At 37.4% G+C, this 17,131-nt stretch overlaps 1 protein-coding gene across 1 annotated transcript; it reads right to left on the bottom strand.

Annotated features, from left to right (window-relative positions):
- Positions 1-994: 994 nt before the first annotated feature.
- On the bottom strand, positions 995-16,585 carry LOC103371653 (linker for activation of T-cells family member 2). Its single transcript, XM_008301046.1, has 11 exons — positions 16,490-16,585; positions 9,912-10,016; positions 7,187-7,229; positions 6,710-6,753; positions 6,547-6,580; positions 5,766-5,797; positions 5,477-5,513; positions 3,085-3,140; positions 2,948-3,007; positions 2,780-2,839; positions 995-1,388 (listed from the first exon to the last, which is right to left on the bottom strand). Exons 2-11 carry the CDS (start codon positions 10,012-10,014, stop codon positions 1,351-1,353), a joined length of 507 nt encoding a protein of 168 aa, XP_008299268.1. The 5' UTR covers positions 10,015-10,016; positions 16,490-16,585; the 3' UTR covers positions 995-1,350.
- Between the last annotated feature and the right edge of the window lie 546 nt (positions 16,586-17,131).

The following is a 17,131-nucleotide window of genomic DNA, read 5'->3' as shown; positions in this document are numbered from 1 at the left end:
AACTTTAAAGGCAACCTCTGGTGGAAAATTAAGCTTTTTTTTTCCCCCTCTTATTAACATGCTCATATGGTGTATTTATACATGCTGGCAGACATATCATGTATCAGCCTTAATAGCACGGATTTAAACTTTCAGGGTTTCATATGTAACAAACTTAAAGAACCAGTTCTGCCAACTTGCATTGTGGGACTTTCTGTATCATTATTCTTCCTCAAAATCGGTTTCCAGTTCCTATGGCTGAACTCCCCCAATGTTATAATTACTTTTGCATAGAGTAGTTTTGCCGTATTTGAGAAGAGTTGGAGGTGGAATATCACAAATTACACATTCAAGAGGAAGTAGCAATTTAGTAGAGTCTAATCCCTTTTAAGGCAGAAAGAAATAATCTTAATGCAAAAAAAAAAAAAAAAGGTTTTTTATTGGTTACTTTTGCCCCCCCCGTTTTTTGGGGTTTTTTTCGGGGGATTTTTGGTTTTTTGTTTTATTCCGGTTTGGGCTTCCTTGTTGTCAGCCCAAAGAATGCAGCATCAGGACCAAAAATCTGCATCAGGGGCAACGCAATGTTTTATTCTTATATCATTTAGTGTATCCAGATGAATGACCACCATGTTTTCATCATGTTGACCAAAGTTCATCACTGGTCACTTTATATAGCCTACAGGCAGCACAGGGATTTCAGAATCATCGTCAGTATTTGCTTATAAAGTCAAGTTAAAAGTTTACAGTTTATTTCAAAAAGTTACTTATAAATAAAAATGGGATTGACCAAAGGACCATTTATTAGTTTTTACTTCTATTACAGGAGTACAGTGTTTGTTTATGTCAAGGTAAGTGAGGTTTTTTAGGTGTTCTTTCTGCAGGAAAAGGAAATTTGGGGAAGCTTTTCTAAAGATAAACAAATTGTAAATTCAAATTTGAGCCTGTAATTGCAGAGAAACAAAATATGCAGCGTGTGTTCAATGTTGATTTCAGAAATAAACCAGCACACCGTTGCTTATTAATAATATGGACATAGTCATTTAATTAACGTCCTCTTTAATACTCAAAAGGTCACAAAAAATTCTTCAGCATTTAAAGTATTTACACAGAAAAATATGTACTTTTGTCAATGCAAACATTCAAGAATCTCTTGTCCACTGCTTATTAAAGTGGAGTCATTTCACCACTAGATGGCAGCCTCACTTTTCACAGCTGACAACACGGTGGAGGTTCACCAATGTTTATGCAAGCAGCTGTCCACATAATCTGCTTATCACACATGGCACATTTAGATAAAAACAGCTTTTACTTTAGTTTTACAGAAAGACCGGAGCTGTGCAGGCTGGTTAAAGCTTTCCACTGATGATGTGTTCAGGTGTAATCGGCTTCATTCACATAATCTGGCTCACCTGTATTAAAAAAACAAAACAAGATGAACGGTTAATGTTGCAAAAAGAACATTCAGAGGTGTTGTGTAAACCTTTGTGTAACAACTTTGGGTAAGAAGCTGCAAACTGCCACTGCCTGGTGTGTTGAGATACACTGCCTATTTGTAATTTGTAATCTCTGTCATTGAGTTTGTCTCGAGATGTGTTCAGATGGTTGCAGGGTAACTTCAATGCAAACACAGATGAACGCTGCTACGACACACACACTGAAAGACACAAACCTAAACTAAAAGACCTAAACTGACCCAAAATGAACGCAAATACACACAAAGAGAGCAGACAGATGCAAACTCCTTCAAAATATAGCAAATGACACTAAATTAACAGATAATTTGGTGTAAACACATATAAAAGCACTTCTAAGACACGAAATGATCACTACTAGGTATGAAATAGCAGCAAAACAACCACAAGGAGAACTAAGCAGAGAGAGAGATGCAAAAAGACCACAAAGATGCAGAAATGACTGGAAAAAATATTAAAACTGACAAAAACTGAACAGAAACAGATGCTTATTCATTGCAAATAGATTAAATCATCTCTATAAATGTGCAAAATGGCTGCACAAGACGACACAAAACAAGCACAACGTGAATAAGAACAACTACAAAGTGACAAAAAAACACTGAAAATTTGGCAAAATTACCTTTAAACAACATAAAATAAACAGATGCACAAAAGCAAAGAGACAAAAAGCAACCTCAAAGATGCAAAATAGGCACAAATATATGCTAAGTCTTGCAAACAGACAAAATAAAAACAATCTGTAAAGACCTACACCTACAAAGTGGCTCAGAATGTGACTAAGACTCCCAAACCAATAAAAAACAATTACAATGGTTACATTAATGCAATGATAATAATAAGAAGAAGAAGAACAAAATGACCAAAAAGACATTATGACTGACTCAAAGAGATGCAGACTGACTAAATAAAAAGACGGCACAAAAACGGCAGATGTAAAACAACCACAAACACTCAGAGACTGACCAGAAAGAAATGCAATATTAACACAAATAGATAATTCAATGCACACCTAAAACCACCTCCAAGACACTACCAGATGCAAAACAATCATAAAGAGACTCAGAAACGACCATAAAGAGACCCAAACCAATAAAAACGAGACGCATGACAAATTAAAAACACATACAAAATCAATGCAAACAGGAAAAACATCAGCAAAGAGACACAGAAAGACTTCAGACTCATCAGCTATGTGTGCAGTAGTTTTGTCTCCTTCAGTTTCTGTGTTGGACGGGTGGAGGCCTTAAACAAATCTGTGCTGAGGAGGCCACTGTCCCACAAAGTGTCCCTGAACATAACAAATTCATGCGTTATATGTGACTTACTGTCCTCCTGCTGCCCCATAACTTGGTCCAGGAACTGAGTGTTTTCATAGTCGTCCTCATCTGTTTGATGAAACAGAAGTTTACATGAGTCGAGCTCTTCCTTCACATTCCTGCAAACTGAACTCCTCGTATCTCAAACTGATTCAGACATTACAAGACTGGACGTACCGTCTGTCATCTGTATCGACGGGAAAACATTCTCGTAGTCTGATGGCGAGTGATCGTTTTCTGGAAAAAAACGTGACATGAGTGTCGTAAACGTTCGAAGCTTTTGATGGAGAAGTTGGAGATGAAAAAATACTCACCATCCATCGTTACTTCAGTTGGCTCATTTGCGTACACTGATATAGCGATTGGTGCTCTGTAAAACAAACAAATAGGACTTTTTTTTTTACTCTGTATTTATGTGCAAACGGAACAAATCAATAACAGACTCATGTTTTATCATGGTCACGTTTATGGGTTGGACAAATGATCGTTTGTCTGAATGTCAGAACTGAAACTTAGTGGAAATCTTTTTGTTAAGTAATTTTTGAACACAGTGCTTGTGTCAGTTTGTACAAGACATTGCATTGCTTCATATCTGATTGTGTCATTGTTTCAAATGTAACATAGATATAGAGAGGCCCACTGTTTGTCATAAATCAGTGGATTAAATAATTTGATTTTTTATTCTTTTTACTTATATACATTAATATTATGTAAAACTGTCCTATGTAGTAAATGGGCTTTTAGTGCCGTGCTATGTGTTGTTGTTTGATTTTGTCTCGTGTGTTGTTGAGTCTTACTGTGACTATGGGTGGATGTTAAGTGTGTTTTTTGGTTTATATTTCCTTGAGGATTGTCTCTTTATCATCTTTAGGGTTCATCTTTCCCAGCTTATTTCTTGCCATTTTTCCCCCTGCTATATCTAACATTAGTTATGGTGCAGTTTAGTTTTTTGATTACTTATTTAGTTGTCGATATGTTTCAGTTTTCAATCAATCCACACTCAGTGAACCATAATAACAACATTTTCCAATACACTATAAACCAGAATTTGAAGTCCCCCATTTGCAGAAGTATTCAGGCCATTACTTCAGTACTTAGTAGACACCCCGTTGGCAAATGTTACAGCTTCCGGTCCTCTTGCTTAAGTCTCTACAGGCTGTGCAAACATGGTTTTAGGCAGTTTGGGTCATGTTTTGCGTAGATCTTCTCAAGCTTTTGTCAGATTTGACAGGAAGCATCTGTGAACTCATTATCGTGGTCTCTCAACCGATGTTTTATGTGGTTTTACGTCTGGGCTTTGGTTAGGGCACTCGAGGACAGTCGCTCCGGTGTTGTCTCGACTGAATACTTGGGTTTGCTGTTGTGCTGAAATGCGGCCTCATGTCTCTGCATTCTGGACCTCTTGTATATTTGCATTCGTCCTACTTTCAGATCTGAATTGTCTCCCTGTTGCTGCTGCTGAGACGTAGCCCCATAGCATGATGATGCCACCACCATGCTATTAGCAGATGATTAGCAGTGCATTGTGTTCATTTCATAGTGCAAGAAATCATGTTTTGTCTCATCAGATTCCTTGTGCTGTGGAAGTCCCATCTTGTCCCATCAGACCAGTATCTTTTACCTCGTCCCTTTAGAGTTCTTTAAATGCTGAGAGGTAGCCATAGCATGATGCTGCCACCACCATGCCTCACTGTAGTAATGTTTTGTGCAGTGCCTGATATTCAGTTTAGAAAGTGCAAGAGGTCATGTTTTGTCTCATCAGGCCCGACTCTTATTCCTTGTGCTGTGGAAGTCCTTCAAATGCTGTTTGATAAACTCCAAACAGGCTGTGATGTGTCTTTTACTCAGAGTAGCTGCTGTCCGGCTGCTCTACCATAAATGTCGGATTCATGGAGAGCTCCTGAGATGATCCTCCGTCTGGCAGCATCTTCATCTTTACTTCTGAAGCTCTGTTAAAGTGACTGCTGTGGTCTTGGCGATCTCCCTGATGAGGGACTTTCTTGCTCAGTTACTTTGTTTTTCCAGACGGCCGATTCTCAGAAGAGCCTTAGTGGTTCCAAATTTCTTCTATTTCACAGTTATCGAGGCCACGGTGCTCCTGGGGACGTTTAGAGCTTCAGAAATAGTTTCATGCCCTTGCCCTGATCTTTGCCTTACAGTTTCATCACAGAAGTCTGCAAAGAGTTTCTTGGTCTTCATGACTTCGTTTTTGACCTCAGGTTGTGTGTGAATTGTGGGATCTTGTATACTCGGATGGGGCTTTCTAAATTTTGTCAGATCAGCGTCTCAGGGGAAGACTTCAGTCCTAAACATATCTCAAGAATTGATAAAGCTTTGGGTCTGAATACTTGTGTAAATGAGACATTTCAGTGTTTATTTTATTGATCAGTTTATCTTTATTGGCCATTGAATGTAGATTGATGGGGGGGGGGGGATCTGAATACTCTGGGTCACTGTAGGACACAAATGCTGATTTTCTCCCTCATGAAAAGAAATACATTTTCTATTCAGTGCCGTTGTATTCCATTAAAGGTACTGAGGCTGATTACTGTGACAAACTACATTAATTGAGTAGAGTTTCCCATTTTTCAAAGCAGAATTGAGGACAACAAGCAGAAAAAGTACATTTTTATGAGATGTATGTTGCTTTTTCTCTACTTTGGTATTTGAAAAAAGAAAGCAAATGACAAGAGCGTCAGCACTTACACGTAGTCGTGTTCCAGACTTGAGCTCAGTGTTTGAACTGCAGAAACACAATAAAACTCACATAAAGCCCACAAAAATAATGCAGTTATATATGAATGACAAAAAAAAATACAAATACTTTAAAATAAATGTTATTCAATGTATGTAAACTTACTTACAATACTGAGACATTTTCATAGTGATGAAACTTAAACGGTGTGTGATGGTTCGATCAAATCAGTCACCAATTTATGCACAAATGTTCATCTTTTTTTTTAAATGAAACTTTTCAACAACACAAGGAGCTCACCTGCTGGAGATTCCATTTCCTCTGGAGTTTCACTGAAACAACATTTGAATTGTCTGTTAAACCTCTGAGTTGATTTTGGATAATGTGCACTAGAGAAGCAGACTTTGTACTGAAAAACAGAACTGCATTTTAAATGTTTGGACAACCTGTTATTGTTTCCTTTCTTTCTGAGAATTTGATGTAAAAACCACCAGCAAGCTGGTCTAGCATGATTTTATCTCTTGACACTTGCCAATGCTCCACTTGCAGCACAAATTGATGCTACAATCAGCCAAAGTTCTGCTTTTCATACATGGCGTCAGAATGTGTAATCGACCTGAGAGTAATAGTTTGTCACAGTTAGGACTTAACAATTTCACTAAAGTGAACTTTCAATTCCAGCCAGTCTTGTACAAGTTAATTCTGAGCAGAAAAACTACATTATTATGTAACACAAATACCACATAATGATGTGTGCAAAGCAAAAATAATGTGGATTCTCCAAAGTTCATGTTAATGCCTGTGTTTGTATCGTACACAGCCAGATTATGTAGTTCATGTTTACTACACAGATAAACTAAGTCAAATGTTTAATATAGCTTAGCTCAAAAGCTGGAATCAGGAGTAAACAGTTAAACAAAGCCTTTTTAAAAAAATTAAAATACGTTTTAACAATAATGCCATAAAACTGAACCTGGAACTGTCTCCACCAAAACTACAGAACTGCATTAAACTCATAAACAGCCTCTGACTAATATCAGTATGTTGCTGTGATAAAATGAGATCATTTGACTTTACGTACACTGGGGTCGACATAATCTGATTGGCTCTGGTGACTGCAAAACAGAACAGCAAAAAGCAAACAAACGTTAGCCAACGTGCCAAATAAAAGCCACATACATACAAGTGGAAAAGTCTCTTTCACATATACAGGCAGTACGTGAGCTGTTGTTGGTTTACTGCACCTGTTGTCGATCGCACCACTGCAAATTTACTTCCCCCACGTTGGCTGTTAACACAGAATTTTAACGTCAAAACTTTCATGAAGGAGCTAAATAATGCTGTAGTAACTAGAAATTTTAGCTAAACTTATAGTGTGAGACTGACAACATCCTTCAAGCCTTTAGAGGAGGAATAATGGCAAAAATTTAAGGTGCATAATCGACACCACAAAGGCTTTTATCTACAGTTTTCTGATGTTAAAAGAGGAAATTCAACATACACACTAATAAATACATATAAATACCGATATAGTTTTTTTTTTAATGCAATGTTTCTTTTTATACACCTGGATGTTTACAACAGACAGTTTGGGTAATTATTTTTCAGTTTGCCTTCTGTTCTCCTCCAACTACATTCGTCTAACCAGAGACAGTCAACAGAGACGACAGTTAACAAGCTGCAACAAGACATCAGAGTATGAAACAAATATCAACACTCACAATGTCTGTGGGTCGTATATCTGAGACTCCACCTCTTTGATCTCTGAAAAAAATAGAATACCAAGAGCTAAAACTTGCAATCAGATAATATATACATATTTAATTTTTTTTAAACACAACTGTTGACACAGAAACAGATCAGCAGCAATAACTGGGCTTCAGTTCACCTGCTAAGAATAAAGGTGAAAAAGGCGGTGGATTGATAAAAGCAGTGCGTGACAAAGTGCAATGAAAGCAGAGCTGGCTGCTGATTGAAGTTAACTTTTAGTCTATAAAAGATGCGTTTTAGCTGCATATTTTTAGTCGTCCATCTCGCAGATATGAGGTTTCAGGTTGGCTTCGGGCCGCTTTGTTGTTAAAAACTTTGACCAGTTTTCTCTCTGCCTGTCGTTTGACGCTCTGTAACGAAGCGTTGCAATAGTCTGACGAGGTAATGGTGAGTAATGGAACAAACTGAAGCAAAGATGTGTCGTTTGGAGTTTTAATGCAGATACAGGTGGGTTCAGGTGTTACTTATCACTCACAAAACATATACAAAAGAAGTTTTTGTTAACTTTTATTAATTTCTTGGCTAACTTTCAGAGGCCCAAAAGTGTTAATTCAAGGTTGCCGAGTTTGAAATTTGCAGAAATGTCACTTCGCGTTGACTTCCTTTTATTTTTATTACTGTAATATATCTGTATGGGCGTGAATACGACGATACATTTCAACAGTCCTGCTGCCAGGATGTGTGAATGTGTGAAGGTTAAACTTCACACTCGTATTTTTCATCATTCATTTACATAATTCACTTTTCACAGCTCAGTGCAGCAGTACAAGCTGCTCCAAGGAGAGATTTTATGAAAGTGTTCTTCATTACTCCATAATTTCAGAATATTCTGGAAATATTTTAACTACAAAATAAAGTGTAAAACCTACAATATTTGATTGTATACTCTTAACCTTATTTGGTGGGGTTTTAGGTTCCATTATGAACATGTTTTTGTTATTATGGGAGCTTTTTTTACCCAGAAACATATATATATACACACACATTTTGGCAAGATAGGGACCTTGACCATTAGTGTTGAAAGTCAAAAAAAGGAATAAGCAATTTGCTTAAATATGCAAAACCAGTCTATAAAACTCGCATTTAATTGCATTTATTTTAAGTATCATCTTCAGTATTGTTCATAAGAGTCTCATAATTTAATGCCAAAAAAAATCAAACCTAAAATGTTTCCTCAGGATGTTTAATATTTGACTATAAGTATTGTAATACTTTTTGCCTTGTTATTCCTTTATCATAACACAAAACATATATATCCATATATATATTGAAATATTGGAATTCAGACAATTGCAATAAAACTTTTTAAAGAATAAATTCAATGAAACTTGGTATAAACACAGGTGTCTACACATAACTCTACAACAACAACAAAAACCCTCCAGGAATCTATTTTAATAAGGTTCCTCCAGGACACAAGCAACATCCCCCGAGTTAACTGAGGAATTGTAATGGAGTAAGTAAAGCATGATTCAGACTTTCAGACACCTGGTTTCTGTTCTGTCCTGTACACACTTTATTTCAGTAGAAAGCTTTGAAGCGACAGACCATAATGCTGCTCCGACAAACCTGCTCCCCGTTTGACCTCAGGCCCAAATCACAGCCAGCAAGACTCACATTTGGCTCTTTTGTGGCTCTTTGTGCTGCTTGACCTTTTGCATCTTTACCCTCTGCAGCGCTGCACACTTTCCTCAAACTAGAGGAACCTTGTTCGCTTGGTGAGTTCTTGGAGGAACCTTATCAAAAATGAAGCTGCTTAGTAGAGTCAGGTGGAGGCCTAACAGACACTTTACACTTTATGTTATTAGTTTTGTTTTTAAAACTTTCTGTAACTGTAAACATTCCAGGATTTTAACATGTAATAATGCAATCAGTTCGGCTGAAAGTATAACGATAGCTTGTTTTAGTTCAGTATAAAACAACATTTAAAATTCTTAACATCATATACACAATCTGTACGTATTCTGCTGGTGTCTGAGAGACAAAGTCACAATTCAGTGTTGATGCTGTGGCAGAGACACTGAACTCAATTATACATTAAAAATCATTCTGAGGATTTTTATTTGGAATTAAATTACAGAACGTTTTTGAACCACTTCAGATATTCATGTGTCTCACTTTCAATAATAGTGTCAAGGTCCCTATTTGCTCAAATGTGAGAATAAAAACAAACGTGACTCCATTTTATTTAGTTACTGCATAGTATTGCTTATTTTTTCATATGTTTGGGAGGAAAAATCACAATAATGTTAAAAAAGAAGAAGGAAGTTCGAAGTGGAGCCCCAGACGCTACAAAATAGTTCCTTTAAAAACCATCCTGAAGGGTATTTTAAAGGTTCCTCTGCAGTGCAAATGATGAGGAACCTCAAACAGTTCCTTGAGGCTCTTCTCCTTCTATTCTATCGTGAATTTCTCCACTGTGAGATAAATAAATGCATATCTTATCTTATGTCTTATCTTATTAACGGTGTGATGATGGTACAGAGAACCTTTTTTTTTTTTTTGACCCAAGAGCGGAAAGCTGGTTGAAAAGCTCAGTGTGAGATGCTGCCTGGCGCCTTTATGTGCTTGTAGGCAACATGTGACTCACACTGAGTTGTTCTTACTGAACTGCTGCTACTAGTCTCGCTGAGATAAGATCAGACGCGGCCACACTGGTCTGAGAAATGTACTTACTGGATTTTCTTCTGCATCGCAGACACAGCAGCGACATCAGACTGAGTGACGCCACTGACATAACCGTCAGGACTACAACCAGCACACTGGAGCTCACTGTCATACCTGAAAAAGAAAGAAAATGACCTGTAGAGTCACACAAACAACCTGCTCAGTGTTAATTATATTAATGAGAGCTTTGCTGGTCAGCAGTAACTCGTCACACCTGAAGCAGCTGCTGTTTCTTGTTAACAGACAGCGAACTAGAGGATGTGGTCGGACAAAACAAAACTGAAATGCGACTTGTGTGCGTGACTCACACCTACATATGCAGCCATCGCTCAGCCCAAACCAAGAATACAGTAAAACCATGTGAACGCAGGACAGTTCATTTACACATAGTTGTTTGCATTCATCTGTATCTGCAGCGTTGGACGAACCGTCTCTCTGGTATGTTAAGATCAAAGACCAACAAGCTGAGATTCGTTATCGATACTGACCCAGAAAACTTTTTCTCACCGACCACATCGCTTCAGTTTCTTTTTCCTGCAGCTGCCTGGTCAGCACCTTTCAGAATACGTTTCATTTAACCCGAATTAACAGCGTGAATAACCACGTTGAGATGGTACAGAAAACTGCTCAACTCGGCTCGACAAAGCTGCAGATTAAATCAGACTGTGAGAAAACTGTTTACAAGAAGAGACATGTCAGGGTTAAATTCATCTAAATGTTACCATAAACAGTTGACCTCCTCCATGTTTAATGATTTTGGCCACACACAAAAAAACGAGCCCTCTATAATCTTAACAGTAGGTTTATTTTAACTGTAAGAGACAGAATATCAACCAAAAAAAATCCAGAAAAACACATTATCTAGCAGTTATACCTTAGTTTCCAGTTGATCAAAGGAAGTAAGTGTTTGATCACCTTCCTACCAATAAGGATTCTGCTTCCCACAGATCAGTGATGTGGCCAGAAGGCACACAAATGAGCTCATTCTGCTTCAAAAACTAATAATCTGAACTGACTACATATGTGAAAGAATTCTGACCATTCACCCTCGATCTGGAGCTTCATGCAAGATCTCCCCTCGTGCCGTATCTCTGATCATCAGAAAGGTCGAGGACGATCCCAGAACTACACGAGCGGAACCTTGTAGTGATCTCAATTCAATTAAGTTCAATTTTAAAAAAACAACTTTGTCCATTGGAGGCAATTTAAGGCACGTAGAGCAGTTGGATACAGAACGGTAGCAACAACAGGACACTAGTAGCAGCAGCCATGTGGTAGTTTAAACAGGATAAATACAATTAGATTTAAATCTTAAAAATGTATTATGCTGAGAAAAGGTCCAAGCTGCTGGGACTACAGCCACCAAGTCGGCCATTGGTAACACACTGCATCATAATAGTTTGAAATCCTGTAGCGCCCGCAAGGTCCCCATGCTCAAGACGGCACATGTAACAGGATCCTCTGAAGTTTACGAGCATTTGATATGGTCAGATGAGGCCAAAATCGAGCTCTTTTGCATTAATTTGGTGTTTGGAGAGAGAAAAATACTGATTAAAACCCCTAAGAACACCACAGTCAGGGGCTGGAGATGGAACCATTATGCTTTGGGGCTGTTTCTCTTCCAAGGACATGGGACGACTGCACTGCGTCAAGGGAACAGTGAATGAAGCCAGGTACTGAGGAATCTTGAGCGAAAACTTCCTTTCTTCAGCCAGTGCATTTAAAATAGGTTATGGGTTTGGTCTTCCAGCAAGATATTGACCGAAAGCATGCGATCAAGATTACACAGGAGTGACTCAAGAGGAAACATGTTGAGGTCATGGAGTGGCCTAGCCAGTCTCCAGACCTTAATCCTATAGAAAATCAATGGAGGGAGCTGAAGCTTCACGTTTCCAAGCAACAACCTCAGAACATTAGGGATCTGGAGAGAATCTGTAAAGAGGAGTGGTCTGAAATACCTCCTGAGATGTGTCCAAACTTGATGACCAACTACAAGAAACGACCGACATCTGTGGTCACCAACAAGTACCAACTCGTGTTTTGTTGGGGGATCAAATGCTTATTTCCCTTGATCAACTTGAAATCGACTGAAAACTGTTAGATAATGTGTTTTTCTGGATGTTTTTTGTTGATATTCTGCCTCTTACAGTTAAAATAAACCCCCTATTAAAATGACAGACTGACTGTTTTCTCGTTTGTGGCCAGAATCATGAATACTTCTTTCCCTCACTGTACAGTGCAGAAGGTTTTTGAAAGCAGGAAATAGTAGCCGTGCAGCACCACACTCTGGATTTAAATATTTAAAACGACATTTATTATTTACAGCAATGTGTCGATACGTTTATTACTTTATAAATTACTTCAGATTGCTGCATGTAGAGCTCATTTATTACAAAGAAAAGTAAATTATTGAGGAGATTTTCAACTGCAAAAAGGAGAAAATCACGTTTTCATTCATCTGCTGAAGAACTGTAGAAGCTAAATATCGGACTTACAAGCACAGAGCTGCTGTATCTGGTGTTAGGGAATATAAGTTTATTTTAAAAAAAAGCAGTTGTATTATGTTGAGGTACCTATTTTGCTTTGTTTTGCTGTTGTTTTGTTGTCTCAGTTCACGGTAATGTTACGCCTTATTAAAATGCTGTTATTGTTTTTCATCAAAGCCTTGTAAAAATGAACCTCTGAAAAATGATTACAGTCATTAATGGGGATTTAAACAAACAGATTCATTAAATTATGAACAAAATGCTTTATTGCTGCTCTACTTCTGTCACACTGGCTTTTGAATATTTACAGTCAGCCTTCAGTGTTGTTCAGTCTCGTCTGCAGAGCTTAAAAACTGGTCTTAAACTCAGAAAAAAAATACTAAATAACTTATGTTGTTTACAAATACAAGGTTACAGTAAACCTCCCAAATATTGTGACCTCTCAGGGTGTTTAAATTGAACATGTTTCAAGCTACAAGTACCTGGGATTTCTACTTTCTGCCCTCCTTATTTGAGTATTTTTCTCCAAAGACACAAAAGAAACTGTTCCTTGAGGTCAAGTGATGGTTTTCTTTCGACCGTTCCACATGTCCGCACTGAGCTGAGGAAAAAAGCCTTGAGTTTGCTGCCCTGCTGCATGGAATGAACTGCAGAAAGACCTAAACCTGCCAGAGTTAACTGTACCTGAAGCACTTAGTAAAATTCTACAAGAGAGGCAATGTGAGAAAACTAGTCAGTGCTCATATTTTTGATGTATTTGCTCTTCGACTCCTGCACTTTAAAATGCCAAAATTTGCATTATTTTCAAGTATGTCTTCGATTTGTAAAATTTGAGTCAACTCATCTAATTTTATATATCTGAACATTTTATCTGTTTCTTTGCATTGGTTTTTAATTATCTTGCTATATATACTTGACCTGTGCTGCTCCCTTCTTGGCCAGGTCACCCTTGTAACAGAGATCCTGGATCTCAGTGGGTCTTACCCTGGTTAAATAAAGGTTAAAAATATATATATTTATACATACACAGTAGATATAGTTAAATTTGATGCACAAACTGGGTACACAAATGGCATCCTTACTCAATAATAAATGGCTGAAATTCAAACATTTACTGCAACTATGCAATGTAAATAAGCCAGTGATAAAGTTTGTATAAAGACATGCAGCTTTTTCCATCCATCATCATATATACACCACTTAATCCTCACTAGGGTCGCAGGGGGCTGGAGTCTATCCCAGCTGACTTAGGGTGAAGGCAGGGGACACCCTGGACAGGTCACCAGTCTATCACAGGGCTACACTTAGAGACAGACAACCAAGCACACTCACATTCACACCTACGGACAATTTAGAATCAACATGCAGCTTCTTAACACTCTTAAACAATACCAACCAGGCTGTGTTGTTAAATCATGCACATGAGTTGTTTATTCGACCTCTGAGGTCATTCTTTCCCCCCGACACAGTGTTGCAGTGTTTTGGTCTCAGTGGAAAGTGCAGTAGGTGGTTGGTTTTCCATCGCAGTCAGACTGCAGTACATTTTCCTTCATGCTGTCACTGAACGCTGCTGCAGAAAACGTTCACTTCATGGCAGAACTGTTGTGTCTGTTAGTTTTAGTGTTTGGACGAAACAACAACGAAACTCTGTCTGAAGCTGTGACCAACGGAACGACAGACAATAACATCAACTTTGGCAACAACAGTAATCAGTAATGTTTGGAAAAGATTACAGTTGAATTTTTTGGCAGTACGCTGATAAGAACTACATTTCTCTTTGTGGCCTCCTGACTGAGAAATGATCATAAAGTTTAATTAAAATGTCCTTTAAAGTAGCAGGACTCCAATGCTGGACTCCAGGTGGAACTTATTTCATCAAAACAAATTGAAGCTGTGACATACATGCTATGAAAAAATACAATTGAAAATCTGGCAGCAAGTGTACACGAAAAAATATGTAACAAAAAAAAGTGGAATACTGTACCATTCAAAAACTGTAAAAGATATTAAGATACAGGCAAAAACCTACAAAAGAATATTTCTATTTGATTTATATCCAGTAAAACAGTGTGACTTTGTAGTTACAGAATGTTAAAAAAAAACAATTACTGTTTAACTGTTTTTACTGTAAAACTACATATTTTTGAGGTGGACATTTTTCTTTGCGGGATTGGGCCTGCTTTTATTTGTTTGTTTGTTTGTTTGTTTGTTTGTTTGTTTGTTTGTATACTTTTTCTCAGATTTTACTAGTTATTATCTGTTATTTCACAAAACAGGGAATAACAGTTAAAGAATTATTTGCCATTTTTAAATACTTCATATTTTATATTGAAATAATGACAAATATCTATTTTAATATATATATATATATATATGTGTGTGTGTGTGTGTGTGTGTGTGTGTGTGTGTGTGTGTGTGTGTGTGTTTTGCTGATTTAAATACAGTAAAAAAACAGTGTTATTTTGAAGTCAGACAGTATAAAAGAATAAAACACCACTTGTTCAAAAACAGGTTTTTGATGTGAATGTTTTTTTTGTTTGTTTCGTTTTTTGTTTTTTTTACTGTTAACATATAGATTGACACTTTATTCTGTGATTTTACTAATTACTATCTGTAATTAGACAAAACATAGAAAATCTAAAGGTTAACAGTTAATACCTATTCAATAAAATGTTTCCCTTTTCACGATAAGTACATATTTTACACATTAAAAACTGCACGGATACAAAGATTCCATATCCGCTGTCGTGTTTTAACACTTATTTTACATACATTTGAACTTTTTATACTGTATATTTTAAATCATTTTCTAACAGTTATTCTTTATTGCTCACTAGCTTTTTTTTTCACATCTGTTTTTTGGAGTATTGAACAAACAGATAGACACTTTAAATCCTGAATGTTCTTAAAATACATCTCTCCCACACTTTTTGTTCATTGCCCAAGTATTAAAACTTCACAAAGTGGAATTTAAGTACAAGCATGTACAAGTAATTACTGTACTTGAGCTATTTTTTCTATGTGTATTGTCATTTTTAGGGCGGCTGTGGTTCAGGTGGTAGAGCGAGTTGGTCAACAATCGGCAGGTCGGTGGTTCAGTTCTGCCCTGTAACCTCCGTCATGGTCGCCGTGTCCTTGGGCACAAGACGCTTGACCCACCTTGCCTGGTGTGATTGTATGAATGGATTGTTTGAGGTAGTGGTCGGAGGGGCCGTAGGCGCAGGGCAGCTGTGGCAACAATCGTAGCTACCACCACCAGAATGAATGAATAAATAATTAACAGTGTAAAGCGTCTTTGAGTGCCTAGAAAAGCACCATATAAATTTGATCAATGAATATTTTTTAGGTAACAAGGCCGTAGCCGCTAAACTTTCGGAGTTTTTTCTGCACTTCCTGGTTTAACATGTACTTGATAAGTTACAAAGTATTTTTTGTCTTGTTCCCTTTTTTCCCCTCTATTTCCTTCCTTCCTTACTAGAAAACACCAGGACACTAAGTACTTGACTGATACGTACAGTTGGTACAGGAACAACGTAGAGTTTTAAAGCATTATCAAATAACTTTTGGGTTTGATAAAAGCACAAATTGCACTAAATTTGAAATCGTTCAATTTTCAGCACTAATTAAAAAAAAAAAAAAAAAAAGATATTTTACTTGAGTAGAAGCAGAAAAACATCGTAAATATATGACATGATTTTATGGTAACGTATCCCTCAGCTGGTTGAAACGCAGCAAAGTTCAAACGACAAAAAAAGTCAAATGATTCATCTTTTTTATGAGCTGGTCACGTGTTTAATATGTAAAATCTTAAAATGTCAGATAACCGTAAAGGGGTACAAGCATAATTTTCTTTGGAGAAAAAAGGAGTAAAGTAAAAGTTCATAGAAGTACAAATACATGTGTTACCGCTTCATCTGTCTGTGGTTTTTGGATGCGTTGAAATGACCCTGACTAATAGATTTGCGTTTATTTTATCTGACTTTGTTCAACCATCCTGTCGGGTCAAACACAAGTTCTCACATTTAAGATGCTATTAATAAAATTTACAAACCAGTACGACACGCAGCTCATAAATACAGTATTTCTTATTTCATGTGTTACCTTCAGTGGTCCGGCTGCCTTCATTCTTCTGCAGTTTCGCAGCTACAGCGACAGCAGCTCAGAGACTTTGAGCCATGCTTCCTCTTTCAGCACCTCCCCACATCCGTTTAACACACATCTGTAATTTCTGTGTGGTTTCAAGTGAACACACACACACACAAAATCACTCTGACCAGCTTCTTGCTCCATTTTGTGCTCCAGTAACAAGCGCTTAAACAACAGGCATCAGTATTCTGACCTGCAAAGTTAAAGTGCATCCAACCAGCTCAGATTTGACGTATTTGGTTCAAGCTGAGCTAAAATCGCAATCTGATCTACTTTCAGGATGCATCAGCAGCAGGGTTTGACTGCAGCCCGGCCGGACTTCTACGGCACATTGCTTCACCACATCTCTGCTGCTGAATGTCAAGTAAAGGCCTGACTGATGCTCTGATCCGACAGCAGTGAACAGCTGGTTCTGAGGGACTAAAGTCAATGAATGAATGAAATATTTATTTCAAACAAATATAATATATAATATTGTATATTAAATACAAAATAAAAAAACAAGGAAAAAAATGTACAAACATGAATTCGTAGAAGTCTGAACTTATTGACACCCACTCCCCTGTCACCCTATGATTCACTATCATATTACATGGT

The sequence above is a fragment of the Stegastes partitus genome, unplaced genomic scaffold (assembly GCF_000690725.1).
Source record: "Stegastes partitus isolate 25-593 unplaced genomic scaffold, Stegastes_partitus-1.0.2 Scaffold1624, whole genome shotgun sequence".
Classification (NCBI taxonomy): domain Eukaryota; kingdom Metazoa; phylum Chordata; class Actinopteri; family Pomacentridae; genus Stegastes; species Stegastes partitus.
Note: the sequence above shows the minus strand (reverse complement) of the source record. Positions and strands in the feature narration are given on the sequence as shown.

What these genes read in the sequence shown, in the direction of transcription:
- LOC103371653 (XM_008301046.1), bottom strand. Translation starts at nt 10,014, where the DNA reads ATGACAGTGAGCTCCAGTGTGCTGGTTGTAGTCCTGACGGTTATGTCA. An exon ending in GCGATGCAGAAGAAAATCCA is followed by an intron (nt 7,230 to 9,911) that starts GTAAGTACATTT and finishes TATTTTTTTCAG; the next exon opens with AGATCAAAGAGGTGGAGTCT. An exon ending in AGTCTGGAACACGACTACGT is followed by an intron (nt 3,141 to 5,476) that starts GTAAGTGCTGAC and finishes TTTGTTTTACAG; the next exon opens with AGCACCAATCGCTATATCAG.